Genomic DNA, 14,477 nt, shown 5'->3' with positions numbered 1-14,477 from the left:
GTTTCTTTTAATCCCTGGATCTGCACAGACTTAGGCAAATCATCTACTACCACAGCTTCTACTGTCTTTTTCCTGTTTCCTAGACCAACAGTGATTCTGGCTAGGTCATATGTCTGTTTAACAGAATTGTGGAAAAAAACAGCTATATCTAACTGTATTTTGGCATAGGGTTGTTTATTCAGTTTCTGCAACACTTTTCTTCTTATGAAGGACCTTTGTGAGCCTTGATCAAATAGTGTTAGCACATTGGTTTTGTGTAATTTATTAGATAACTCAACTCGAGCTATCGGGAGAGCAGTTGCTTTAAACTTATCTCTCACATTTAATGCTGTTGCTTGTTGACTTCCTGATTCTGTGGAAGTCTTCTGCTGTTCAGCAAAAGTATTTGGGCATAATGCTGTATGATGCATACCCTTGCATTTAAAACACTTCTTCAGTGAGCATTTTCCTCCCTTGTGTTCACCTAAACACTTGATGCATCTTTTCAGCTGATGAACACGTTGTTTACGTGCCTCCATTGATGTGTATTGACTACAATACTGTGCCCAATGTGTTCCATCACAAAGTACACATTTTGGAGTACGTTTATGTATGACAGTCTGTTTACTGTCTGTTGTATTCACAGCTTGATAAATGCCTATATGGGATTTCCCATTATGTGGTTTAGTGGGAGTAGTTATACTCTTTTTATACTGAGTTGAAGGTTTATTATCCACGAGATTTGTGGATGTTTCATCTTGTCTCGTTGCTTGCATGCATGAAACTATTGTTTGTAAACCATTGCTAATTTCCTCACAAGTGAAATAGCGTTTATTGAACATAATATTTAATCGTTCAATAGTTTGTGGTCACAACTTATCTTGTACAATACCACTGATAAACCAATCACATTGCCTTAGGTCATATTTAGCACCTGTAGATCTGAGACTATTGTCTAATGTAATTCTAAATGCCTGTAAGTCTGAATAACAATGTTTGGGTGGCTTCAAGCTTGATATTAAGACTGCATGTCTAACTCTAGCCTTGTCAGCATCAAAGTAATTGTCTGCTAAGACACGTAAGGCTATTTGATAATTACCTTTAACCACCGGAAATGACTTAATCAGTTCATAGGGTTCTCCCTTCACAAGACATTTAAGATAATTAAACTTAGCAATCTCATCTATGTCAGTTCGTGAATTTACTATGGATTGAAAACCACTAATGAATTCTTCATAATTATGACCTTGGAAAATAGGTAATGACAATGTAGGTAAGCTTGGTAATGGGACACTTGTTGTTGTAACAGGTGTAACAGGTGCTTGACCACTAGTTACAGTAGGTCTCTGTGACAGAGTTTTGCGGCAGATAGCCTGTACTCCTGTCCACCTTAATTGTTGATCACTAAAAGTATCCAAAACATTTTTAATTTCATCCTCAGATGGGTCTGATTCAAGAAATTTATTTTCATAATGTATATAGTCTGAATTAATTATTTTCAGACGTTGTGCAAGTAATTCAAATTTGACCTCAAGATCATCAAAATCTATGTTTGTATCTTGAGTTAATCCTATACAGACTGAAATTAGATTTTCTAATTGTGTAATCTTAGTCTGTAAAGATTGAAACTGAGTTTTCAAACAAGCCATTTTAATGGTATACTGTAAACTCTAGCACCACACTTAGTGTTTAAAAAACACTGTACTGCTATAAACAGATGAGTTTTTGTTATGCTTAAGTCAGCAGTAATCGAGTCAGACACTACTGACCTACTAAGCTTAACCTCAGGGTCAATGACCATGAAGGGTACAGAGTACATATGGCTGGTGTTTATGGCTTGAGTTTGCTGTGTCAGCCTGACCACGATGATTAATCGTAAATAACGATGTTATACACTTCATTCACTATACACTATAAATGTCACAGTATAACTGTAAATCACACGTGAATATTACTTACACATATACAAATGTCACTGTTAATATATATTTGAAAGCTTACACTTCATATATAAGTTCCTTTAATATAACAGGTAGATCTATAAGAAACAAACTTTAACACAATATTGTCTCTTAATTTCTGTCTATAAACATTATAAACACTATGTGTATATACACTCAGACAAACCGAACATCACTTGGGTTGTTGTTGTCTTAGTCAGCACTTCTTCGATTTTGGAGCAGTGGATGCAGGGTGCCATCCCCCGTTTTCTTGTTGGGTGAGTCACCCAGCTCCCGTTTTCTTTGGGTGAATGCTGGGTGAGCGCCCGTTTTCTTTTGGCTGCCCATTCTCTGTGATTGAGTCTGGAGGGACTCATTTATACTGATTTATATTGTAAAACACTAGTTTTACAGCTTTTTTCGAAGGACCTTGGCTCGTAGGTTATTTGTACACTGTAGTACAACACATTTGGACCACAATGTGGCCTTTATCCGGTTCGAGCACGACCAATATGTTGAGAAATGGCTTTACTAAGTTATAATTTATAAATATAAATATAGGGAACACTTAGCTGATAAAAGACAGCAAATCGTCTACACAGCTGCCCATGCAGACGAGGTCTTGAAAAGCTGTCGAAGTCATCTCTCAACGGTCTGTCAAGAGTTATAATGTGTAAGATTATAAATTACCCCTAGGGGGTGTTATGTCAGCATATTTCATTCACTGAGGGCTGACAAATTACATACTTGTTTGGACTCAAAAGTCCGCACCTTACTGCCGACTATAGGTTGATTACAAACTCCTTGCGACTCAACAACTGCACAGTCCCCCGTACTACAAGAAATTCGTAACCTACCTTGCTCTTGTAGCGTGAGCTATGGTGTTCTTCACACCTTCGACAGATATCGGTGACTTGATAGAAGCTGAAGTGTCCTTGGATGTCCACGTCTTCCACAGTCTAGGAATACGCACACTGGTACACTATGTTCCACAAGATTTGTCTTTATTGTTCACAATCTTATCACTAAAGAGGCTGATCACACTTCTCTTAAGTGTTTTTTGTGTTTTATGAGACACTTTGTTCACACTAACGCACAGATCGTTCTTCGTTGGTTATCCTGGTGTCAGTGTCACTCTCAGTAGAGTCAAAAGTAATCTGAAGACGCCACAGCACCCCACGCCGTTAATCCCCTAGCACAAAGGAAAAGCTGATCTAGTACTTTTGCTTCCTTGCCAATTCCTCGGTGAAGCAAAGCAGAATGTTTAAATCTTGCTGTCTTAAGCATAGACAACAATGTCCACTATCTTTACTATGGTAATAAAGTGGGTCAGATGTACTGTCTCTTATTAAAATACACTCTGCAACACTGGACTGCAAGGAGCAGCGGTCGCTTGACCACGTCGCATACTCGTACGGCATCTGCGATCAATTACTCACTGTAGCAGTAAACAAGACGCTTGCCCCTTCTGAGAGGGCTGGGCCCCTCAGGGCTGAAAGGGCTGAAAGGGGCTGATACCCCCCTCCTGGAGAAATTTTCTCCACAAAGGGTTGTTGAGGTGGTTCGGACATGTAGAGAGAATGGACGGAAACAGAATGACTTCAAGAGTGTATCAGTCTGTAGTGGAAGGAAGGCAGGGTAGGGGTCGGCCTAGGAAAGGTTGGAGGGAGGGGGAAAAGGTGGTTTTGTGTGCAAGGGGCTTGGACTTCCAACAGGCATGCATGAGCATGTTTGATAGGAGTGAATGGAGACAAATGGTTTTTAATACTTGACGTGAGTAGTATAAGTTGGTCGATCTAGAAACACTGCCAGATAATGACCATGGAAAATGAGATAATGAGGGGGTCTGCATGACCTTAGGGCTGACAGGGTATGAGTTTAATATGTTTAATCATCCCCCAAGGGGATAGAGAGTCTTATTCCTATGCATTAATAAGTAGGTACATAAGTAGAACAAAGGATTCAGGTGTGCAGGTGGCAGATTCCAGGATAATGAGTGTGGAAAAGAATGTGATAATGGGGGGTCTGCATAACCTCAGGTGCTGTCAGGGGTACAAGTTTAATATGTTTAATCATCCCCCAAGGGGATAGAGAGACTTATTTCTGTGTAATTACTAAGTATAAGAAGGTAGGTAATGATCACTTCTGACTCCCCAAACTCAATCACTCTGATAGATGGGAGAGGCAGTACAAAGGATTCAGGTGACTGGGTACAAGCTTGCCATCTCCGAGGGAGTCCCCCCCCCTTCCCCGGCCTGCAACTCACTGACGCGACTGTTGCTACTTCACAACACTGCTGGGTTTAAAGAACGCGGTAATGGATGGGTAGCTGGTCCCCCGAGGGAATGTTGCTCGCCCGTCCGTACCTCAGCAAAAAAAAAAAAGGTTCTTCCGGGTACTACGGTAGTGTTTATTCTTGCCAGCTGCTAGATCTTTCCAGGTGGGGGAGGCTTAAAGCAGTGAGAAAGGTCATCTAGGGAAGACCTTTGTGCTGATAGAGCTCTTATAGGAACTTTGACATATACATTTTCCTCTTACCCACTCTCAGATGGGGAGAGGCTTAAGTGGTGCGATATTGTTTATATATATATATATATATATATATATATATATATATATATATATATATATATATATATATATATATATATATATATATATATGTTTAGACTAGAGAAGATAGTAATATATAGTTATATGTAAATAAAAATCAGAGTTTGACAATATTTTTATTAATTCACATACAAAAGGGCAAAAGCTGTGCAAAGTTTTTTTAGCGCGAGCAAAGGGGCGAAACTGTGCAAGTTTTACTGGTTAGACTGAATGACTGCGCTCCTCCTGTTCACTTTCTGTAAGATTGATAACCTCCCGCTCGAAAATGATTTCCTTTTCAGGTACATCATCATCTGCCTTTACTCCATCTGCTGTCTTTACTCCATCTGCTGTCTTTACTCCATCTGCTGGCTTTACTCCATCTCCAGCATTTACTCTCACATCGGGGGTTTTCCCTTCCTTCTCCGACTGACTGTCAGGGTGCGCTTCAAGGTCGCCAGTTTGTTCAGCACCTGCTGCGGCAGTGACCTCAACAGAGTCATCAGATTGAGCAGTATCGAGCGTAGAGAGGTCCACAACGAGGTCATCAGACTGACATGAGGGAAGGCTCTGCGTTTCATCGTTGTCGAGATCTGGTTCTTTCTTCATAGGCTCCTCTATATCAGATGAAGTGTTCCCATCTTCCACAGGCTGTAAGTCATAAAGAGAACATATTTATCACTTTCAAATAAAGGAGTGGGACTCATCTCTAATCTACCAAAGGAGGGAACATAGAAAGACATACCCTTTCCTGAGGAAGTCTATGTTTGCGTTTCCTGCTATCATCACAATGACACCGCTTTAGGAGTTTGATGCCGGCGTGTTCCTTCCCTTCCAATCTACCAGCCGATAAAATCAAAACTTTACAAATTCTGACTGGCCCAGTGAAAACTGTTGAAGAAAAAAAAGGAGACTCAACTTTAAAATTATTATAAGTCTCTTGCGCTCGTTTGTTTCGTTAATATTCAAAGAGAAGTATCCAATCTACCAGCCGATAAAATCAAAAACTTTACAAATTCTGACTGGTCCAGTGAAAACTGTTGAAAAAGAGACTCAACTTTAAAAATTATTATAAGTCTCTTGCGCTCGTTTGTTTCGTTAATATTCAAAGAGAAGTTTTAGCAAAATAAATGTCTCGCTTACCAGAATCGAGAATGTCTGCTTCCTTCACCATGATGAGAGTAAAAGGCTATGGAGAGGTCAGCCTCTATCTTTTGCGGGGAAGACAGCTTCAGCGGGCTCATATATACAGCTCAGAGAGGGCCTTACCAGCCAGGAGGGGTATTTGGGGGATACTCTCGTCAGAGGTGACCTTCCTCACAGAGGGAAGCACAAATATAACCTTGACTACTTAGGCAAAATGTATTTTCACAAGGAGGTAACATTTTAAAATTCTCTCTAGCATATGCTATCACTAATCTGTCACTGATAAAAAGCGATTTTTCCGAGAAATTTTTTTTTAAAAAATATAAAGCTCTTTCTAATCCCACAAGGCTTGCTTTATGAATAAACATCATAACATATAGACCGCAAGTGAGTGAAAAATCACTTTGTGTTCTGCCGGATAAACGATATAAATATTTAATTTTATTTAGTTTAAAAAATTTTTTTAAATTTATGCCATAATTCTCTGGTTTTTTCCCGTAACTGTCAAAGAAGAAGGATAGACTATTTTTCTTGTCCAAGAGAAGAGAAAAAAAATGACCCATTACTTTTGAACTGTACGAAGGAAGAATATTACTTACAAGCACTATGGGCCTGTCTGAGGGATAGCCATCTAATCTTATTTGCTGTAGAGCGTCTATAGTGAAACAGCCAATATATGTGACTTTATTTCCTAGGGCGGGAATTAAACTATTATTTATTTCTGCGCAATTCATTTTTTTATTTATGCTCGCACATCACAATGAACAGATCTATTCTGGTCGATGGATAAAACACCAGTGGTCTGAGCAAATAATAAAACTACCTTATTATGAGGGGCGGGCTTAGAGAACTGTAATTCAATTCTCAAGTTACCAGATTTTTCAATCGGGAGAGCGTCTTCCACTTGGCTGTCTGTTAAATTGAAAATATTGATGGTTCGCCCGGAGGCGAATGATTCATAGAGAATTAAATTTTCTTCCTCAATGCCCAGAGAGTTAATTGCTTCATAATATAATTTACTATAATGATGGGGGAAATCACTGCTTATGCGATAAACTGTATTATTATTAATACATACAGATAAACTGGCTAGATCCCCATGCTCAAAATATAGACCATTCTCCTTATGTTTTCCTGCATAGGCTGTCATGGGCAAAATTACCATGAAAATTTTGGCGGGAATTACATGACCCCATGGCTGATCTATTAGGAGGCTCGTTTGATTGTGACCTAGCACATAATTTTTACTTAGAGTGCGATTAAAAGTATATATTATCGGCTTTGCGTCTAAGGCTAGAGACTTGTTCAAGGCCATATAAGCTGATGTATATGGGTATACCCTATTAAGCCATAGCTTAGCGTAATTAATATGGAGCTGGTATGTGCTGGCATCATCGTCTGTTTTCAGAGTCCACGCTTGAGGGGATAATTCCAGCCTAATTTTTAAATCGATATTGTCAAGCAGATATTGGTCCAGAGTGGATATGTCCAGAGCCAAGGGAAAACACAGAGTTATGCCCTGTTCTTTATCATTCTTTGTCAGTATCTGTGGTTCTTTTGCCGATGTGTGGGCGAAATAGGCTGTATCGAACAATTTAGTTATACCTTCTCCTCCTTTAAAGTCGGGCAAGAGATACCCCAGTCGGGCGATACTCGGCAACTGGCTTCGTTTTACTGAGCTGCAGAGTTTAATGAATGACCAGTAATTAAAACTAGAATTTGTTTCCGTTATTTGCTCGCCCAGGAAACACTGGACACTTTTAAATAACGTGTTGGATAGGCCATTTATCAATGCCACATTGCTTGTTTCCCCTAGTGGACTTTGCCCATCAGCCTCTGTTAGAGTCACTCTAAATTCTATAACTATTTTGCCTAAATCTAGAAATGCTCCGGGAACTCCAGGAATTCTAAATTCTAGAAAATTATCTTTTAGTTTTTGAGAGAGAGGAAGGTTTACTGGTAGAGTATCAAAACTCTGAGTGCGAGCTATGGAACTCTCAACTTGTCTCAGTCTATGCGGTCGCGGGAATTGATTAATGACGCTTGAAGAATAATCATTTAACGGGACTTTGAGTCCGCTGTTTTCAGCCCCGACACCCGCCATGGCTAATAAGCAACTGTTTATACGAGAGAGAATACATCCGTTTTATAAGCAACTTGGCTTCGTCGGCGTTTATTTAACCTGCATTTATTATTCACCCGTCGCTTACCCACCCTGTTTACTCTGCCACCTGTAATAACTTTCTTTGCAACTCCTTTTAAAGCATCTATCCCGTGAGATTTAAGAGCAGCTTTCATGTCTGTTTTTCCAGACTGATAATCATCGAGCATTTTAGTTCCAAATTCTACTGCACTTGGCGCAGCCACTCTGAAAAGAAAAGGTAAAGCTCTTTTAGCTAGACCCGCTAAAGCCGAAAAAAATCCCCCACCTCGGACTCTGTATGGCGCGTGAAAAGTTTGTATATCCCCCAGACCAGCTCCCACATGGGAGGGTTTTAGGGAGAATAAACTCCGAAATTCCTGCTCAGAGGGCACTTGAAAGGGTACACGCATGTTTGGCGGTTAGAGAAACAATAACCATTTTTACGCTGAGTTGGTTCTATTTATTTATCGGTCTTACATGTAACACTACGGTAGTGGAATGACCGCTTTCAAAAGACAGATTACGACCAAACTGATCTGTCATTTTGATAGCTATTTTATCTAATTTAGTTACGCATAGAGGTTTGTACATCATGGGATGAGCACCTTTTGAATAACTCTCCTGAAAGGCGAAAGCATCCAGAATATTGACTAACTGACTGCCGTATATTTGCGGTTCCACAATATCACTATATATTAAAACATAATCAACTCCGGCAGTGGGATCAGGTTTGAATGGGGCAATCTGCTTGGGGAGGGAGCCCCCCTCGGGCACGTCACTACGAAATAAATAATATTTTTCAGCACTGCTAAGCCCAAGCACCCGAGCTATTCTCGGTTTAAATTGAGCTTTAAATAAAGTGGCAGCATTGTTTTTTCCCGTAAAGGTTCGCGATCTCGTCGAAACTAAAACCCTCCCAATTCCGGCATCATAATTGAGTATTTTCCCTTTCGGGAAATGTGCCGAATAATTATCTCTAAAGGCTTTTTTTAAATCAGCTGTTAGCTGTCGATTAATTTCTTCAATAATATGGCTGGTATCCGTCGATAACACATCATTTTTTGGTAGAAAGTGGTGGACTACTGCTTCTGTACTTATTCCTGTTTCAGTAATGTGATTTTGTATAATGTCAATGCCGCATTCGGCATCGTCTCTTGTTAGAACATTGAATTTTTTGGGATACAAAACATTAAGCAAGGCTATTTCGTAGTTCAAGGATGGATTTAAAGGCGTCGCAGTAATTATATTTTGAAAGGCCGAAGCTGTATTGTCGAAAATGTCAATATTTTCTAAACTGCTCAAATAGATATATTTCCCCGGACCCCCTCTGTCCATGTTGAGGGACAGAGACAGTATGAGGCAAATACAAAATATAGACCATTATATATATTTTTTAAAGGCTTAAAAAAACTTTAGTTTGAAGACTTTACATTTTTATTTTTTTATTAGTTACAGCATTTAGGAATAAAATATCCACATCATCGTGCTGTCGTTTGCGTTTTCCGCGTGAAGTGACCTCGACTCCATCAGGCATGTCCATTTCACGCATGCCACTGTCTCGTTTAGTTCCAATCCCACCGGCTGGTCCGACGTCAGCACCGTTGACACCGCCGCTGCCGCTGCTGCTGCTGCTGTTGCCGCTGCCACCACCGGCACTGCTGCCACCGCTGATGCTGCCAGTGCCTTGCTTCTCCACAGACAGCTGTAGTATTTCCCGTTCTAGAGCTTCGGGGGAGGCGCCGCGTTCAATTTCCACCTCATCTAGGATGATTTTAGGTACTGCCAAATATGGGCTCACTGACGGTACGAGCAAGCATGTCTGAATTTCCCGTTTCAGTAATATGTCTTGAAATATGTTAATGAGAGGGAGATATTCAGTGTGCCATTCATCGGCCTGTTTTCTGCTCATGCCAATGTACTGGGGTAAAATTACCCGTTTGATGTTGCCATTGGCTATCACCGCCCGTCCCAGGGACACCAGACATAATTTAAACCAAATTCGTCGATTCTGTTGCGTGTCCTTGCTCAAACCGCGTACATAATGCGTGTCGAGACTACGCTCTAATTGCTGTTGCGCAATTTCATTCTTTTCAAGACAAGGACCCGCTGAGAACTGGCATATTAGTGCTGCAAGGTGCGGTCTTAAAAAATCCTCTGGCCTGTCGTCAAGGGTGTTGGTGCATGGTGGGGGTGATTTTAGGACAATTTCCCCGGGTGTGCCCCGATCTGCAGCTATGGCACGGTTCACCAGGATTAGCGATTTTCGCTCAATTTTGGAAAAAGGATATTTTTCCCAGAGTGAAAGAGCCAGCTCGTAGGGACGAGCAGAAGTAGCGTTGTGGGGATACACGATACAATCCCCATATTCCAGGAATTCTTCGCCCGTTATTCCCCCGACAATTACTGGAAATTTATATTCCATTCTCGTCAACAGTTGGGTTCCTTAGAGTCCTCGCTGAGGGAGTGAGACGGATAATGTTTATCGGTACGTCGGCGGCGGGGTTTAAATACCGCGCTGCTGTAGCCTCCCACTCCTGCGGGTGGGTTGGTAGGGGTTTGGGGGGCCTCTCTAGGTCGACATTCGTCTAAGGTGCTTATACAAGCTTTGGGCCCCTTCAAAAGCTTCTATCATATCCCGGAAATCATGCGTAGCATATTCTAAGCGTCTGATTTCAGCCGTCAGTTCTTTCTGATTAAAATTGTCATATAATTTTTCAATTTCATCAAAAGTCTTAGTAAATCTGGTCATGGGGCAATTGACTTTGAAGGATTCGTAGGTTTGCCATAAACTTTGTATCACACGAGCTTTGTAACACACTTGCTGATAAATCTTTCGTCTTGACGTTAATTGATGTAATAATATCGACAAACTGGGGTCCTTTTCTCCTTCTTCATTCAACGGGAGATTAATTCTCTCGGGATAATCAACTGATGGCTGGTCCATTTTTTTTTTTTTTTATGAATAGCACTTCGAGAAGGAACTTCTTGTCTCTATCCTGTCCCGGTATTTACTAAAGCGGGCAAAGCTCTTCTCTCGACTTTATGAAAGCTTAAATTTCAATAGGCTAGCCAGAGCGGCTTTTTTTCCGCGGTCTTTTTAACATAAAAACCGCCAAATAATTGTTTTCTCGCCTTGTGATTTTTTATAAATCTTGGCTCTAATCTAATAAGGCTCACTAATTCCCCTACAACGGGCAAAAGTTTTTTATCGATGTACGCTCGACTGCTTGTCAAAGATTTAATGATTTGTAAGATGTTTAAATTATGGTATGGAGGGAATAAAATACCTCTCTTATCCCACCGAATAAAAGAATTATTATTCTTGAATAGATTCAGCATGGATTTCGCGTATGGCAATTCTTCTCTCGTGAAATACAGATCAATTATTTCATTTAAATTTGGGGAAGAGTCCTCAGGCGAGAGAGAAAGACTGTTGTTTTTTCTTGATATTAAAGATAAAAGTATTTCCGGCGGGAGTTTATTATTATTGCCTATTATTTTCTGTTTCGGATTTTTTTTTTTACTCTTAGACTCGTCGCGGCAACTACCGCGGGCGCGCCCGCCACTGCAGCCGCCGCAGCCGCGGCCGCCGCCACTGCCGCCACCACCGCCACCGACGCGCCCGCCACCGCCGCGGGCGGCATTACAGCGAGCGAGCTTATTTGTTTTTTTTTTTATGGGGGACTCACCAGTCTCAACAAAGAGCTCGGGTGGGTGCCCGCTCGTGGGAGGTGGTAGCTCGAAGCGGCAATTACCCTTATGAGGGCGAGTTGCTACGCTGGGGCAGGTGCTGACCTTCTCATCCTTGCTTTGGGCTGGTTTCACTTTCACTCTCGAGAGGCTGGAAGATTCCTTCCTACGCACCATAGTGGTGGTTGCAGTGCTTCTGCGAAGGCGGGGAAAAGGAGATTCGCGCTTAGGAGTGGGTAAGATATTTGTTCCATTTTTAAAAATATATTTTTCGGCGGTTAGCCGAGGGATGAGACAAAATTCCTTTACCACCATTTCGATTATTTTTTACTTTATAAAACTACTAATCAGCGAGATGACCAGAGGTAAGAGTGTAGTTAAGATGGCTCCTCCACGCTTCGAAAGAAGAATATTTTTTTTTTTATAAAGTGGAGTTCGTTTACGGGCAACGGTGAGAATGTCTCCTCTAAACTTCTTTAATTTGCTCAAAATAGTCGGTTCTACTGTTAGATTTTTCTTAAGAAAATTAGTAAATATCTCAGATATGCAATTAATTTCTTTTTTTTTTAATTCCTTAATAATACGATTGCGAGCTTTAGCTGGAAGTTTGTTTAATAAAATTAATAACTCTCTGTGTTGCACTGCCAGGGGCTTACCCCTGTCTGACATTTTGCATGTCCTTCTCGTGCACCCAGCTATCTGCACTTCGGGGATAACCCACCCAGCTCACCAGATATTCTCTACTGCCGTCAGTTTTTCTTCTCCGTCTCAATATTTTAATGGGAAAAAATTCAGGTAGAGATGTTTCTATTAATTCCTGAGCGTAAAATTGCCCGAGTATTTTTTCCCCGCTCAGGTCGATAAGAGAATATGAGGGGATTACTTGCGAATTATCAACCGATTGGATTTTAAAAATTTCTTCGGTGTTTTGAGGCCAATAACTCTTGTGAAATATCCCCCGGTGGCTAGTTATCCGCACATGCGCTCCAGGAGTCAGTCGTGGACTAGTACGAGGCTGATGAGGACGGGCATTTAAATACATTAGCCCAAACTGCCGACGAATGTCTCGAGGAAGACTCAGAGAATGCACTTGTTGTGGAGTTTGACCTTTCTTGAGAGAGGAGTGAGGAGTTGAGTTGTAAGTTTCTACTATGGCTGGTAATACCTCTATATATTTTAAAGAATTTGTTAAAGTCATATAGCGGTAGATTCTATGCTTAAGCGTGCGAATAGCTCGTTCCGCTATTGCAGCCTTAGTGTCCGAGAAGGTACTGTATAATTTAATATTTTTTTTTTTTAGGTAATTCAGAAGAGGACGATTATAAAACTCGGTCCCTCTGTCCGTGTGTAATCTCGAAATTCCACGGAAGGTGGGGCTTTCTATAATATTTCGTAAGGCTGACAAGACGCTTTTTGAGTTTTTTCTGACTAGTCCTACCGCCTTCATTAACCTTGAAAAGACATCAATGCATAACAAAATATATTTAATGCCGCCATTGTGGGAATGTAATAAAGTCATGTCCGCCAAGTCGCAGGTGAGTATAATGCGAGGGGCAGCGGCTATGATTTTCCGTCTGGGAAATCGCAGAGGCTGCAATTTATGCAAAGTATAGGCCCTCTGAGAAGAGAGATAATCTACTACGTCTTTATAAGTAATAGAGGCGTTTTTCTCCCTAGCTGCTCTAAAAAGTTTGTTAACATTCCCAGTAAAGCCCCCGGGGCTATTGATGTCTCTATATACTTTTTCTAGAATTTTCTTTTTATGTGAATTTAAGGCCATTTTTGTTTTTACCAGCGGTATACAGTTTCACAGTTGCCCTCTCCGGTAATGAAGCTTCGTAATTGAATTTCCTCTGGAGCGGTTAAATCAACCAGAAGATAGCCGTATTTATCCGCAGTGACGTGACGATATATCTCAACAAATTTCGGGGCTAGATTTTTTCCATAAATTTGTCGCCCGAGACATTCCAACTGAGACAGATCTCGTTGTCTTAATAAAATATATTGGCTACAATTAAGCGTGATCGTGCGAGCGTATTTTCCTTGTGGAAATAAATTTTGAGATATGAGAATTACGGATATTTGCTCGTGTCTTCCTCTAGTAAATATATTAGCTATAATATCACTCTTAACTGCTTCATTAAAAAGGTCATCAATTATATACAGAGAGCTATTGTCTGTCTCAAGGGGATTTTGGTAATCCGCCGGGTTAATGAGACCTTTCACTAAAATGATTTTCTCACTAAGAGAGGTGATTTGTTTCAAAGGGTGAGTTTTATCATCCAGACTGGAAATGATTATTCTCGCGAAAGAACCGGCATATTTTTTACATAAACGCTCCACTAGACTGCTCTTGCCTGCTCCGCTAAAACCAGCAACAAGTATTCTTGCAGGCTCTCTGAAAATATTCAACTCTTCCTCTGTAAAGGTACAGACCTTGTCCATCTTCCCATCTCAAATGAGCCTTTTTGTGGAAGAATCATCTTATATATAAACATTTCTTTTTAGTTCAAAGCAGAGGGGAGGGGGGAGTTTATCCCGGAGATGAAGATAACAATGCCAGCATGTCCTTCTCCCGCCAGAAGACCATAGAAAAAAAAGCCCGACCGACAGTGAAGGTCGTCTGGATATTACGCAGTTTCACTTCCTCGGGCGGGGGGCCCCTACGCCAGGTGGTGGTGGGTAGAATGGAGGTCACAGACAAAGAGAAGCAGGCTCCGCCACTTTCTGCCAGCTGATGCCTATTTATTTATTTTTATTTTGGGGAAAAATATATTATTATTATTATTATTTTTAAGAATATTTAGTTTTGGCGATGGTCAGAATCTATAAATTAATCTTTCCCTCGCCTCGGCTTTATACAAATGGGAAATTCACATGACTATGGCAATTTACGTAATCCTCCCTACTTGCCCGGTCTAAATTCTTATTTTTTCGTTCGGGAAAAGAGTTCTTCCCAGATTTTATCCCTCTTACTTTATTGACAA

At 40.8% G+C, this 14,477-nt stretch overlaps 1 protein-coding gene across 1 annotated transcript; it reads right to left on the bottom strand.

Moving 5' to 3' along the window:
• Positions 1-4,692: 4,692 nt before the first annotated feature.
• LOC138851257 (uncharacterized) lies at positions 4,693-5,454 on the bottom strand. Its single transcript, XM_070080187.1, has 2 exons — positions 5,257-5,454; positions 4,693-5,162 (listed from the first exon to the last, which is right to left on the bottom strand). Exon 2 carries the CDS (start codon positions 5,118-5,120, stop codon positions 4,734-4,736), a length of 387 nt encoding a protein of 128 aa, XP_069936288.1. The 5' UTR covers positions 5,121-5,162; positions 5,257-5,454; the 3' UTR covers positions 4,693-4,733.
• Positions 5,455-14,477: the final 9,023 nt, after the last annotated feature.

This window comes from Cherax quadricarinatus, unplaced genomic scaffold (assembly GCF_038502225.1).
Source record: "Cherax quadricarinatus isolate ZL_2023a unplaced genomic scaffold, ASM3850222v1 Contig205, whole genome shotgun sequence".
In the NCBI taxonomy this organism is placed as follows: Eukaryota; Metazoa; Arthropoda; class Malacostraca; order Decapoda; family Parastacidae; genus Cherax; species Cherax quadricarinatus.
This window is presented reverse-complemented; position numbering and strand designations above follow the sequence as displayed.

What these genes read in the sequence shown, in the direction of transcription:
- LOC138851257 (XM_070080187.1), bottom strand. Translation starts at nt 5,120, where the DNA reads ATGAAGAAAGAACCAGATCTCGACAACGATGAAACGCAGAGCCTTCCC.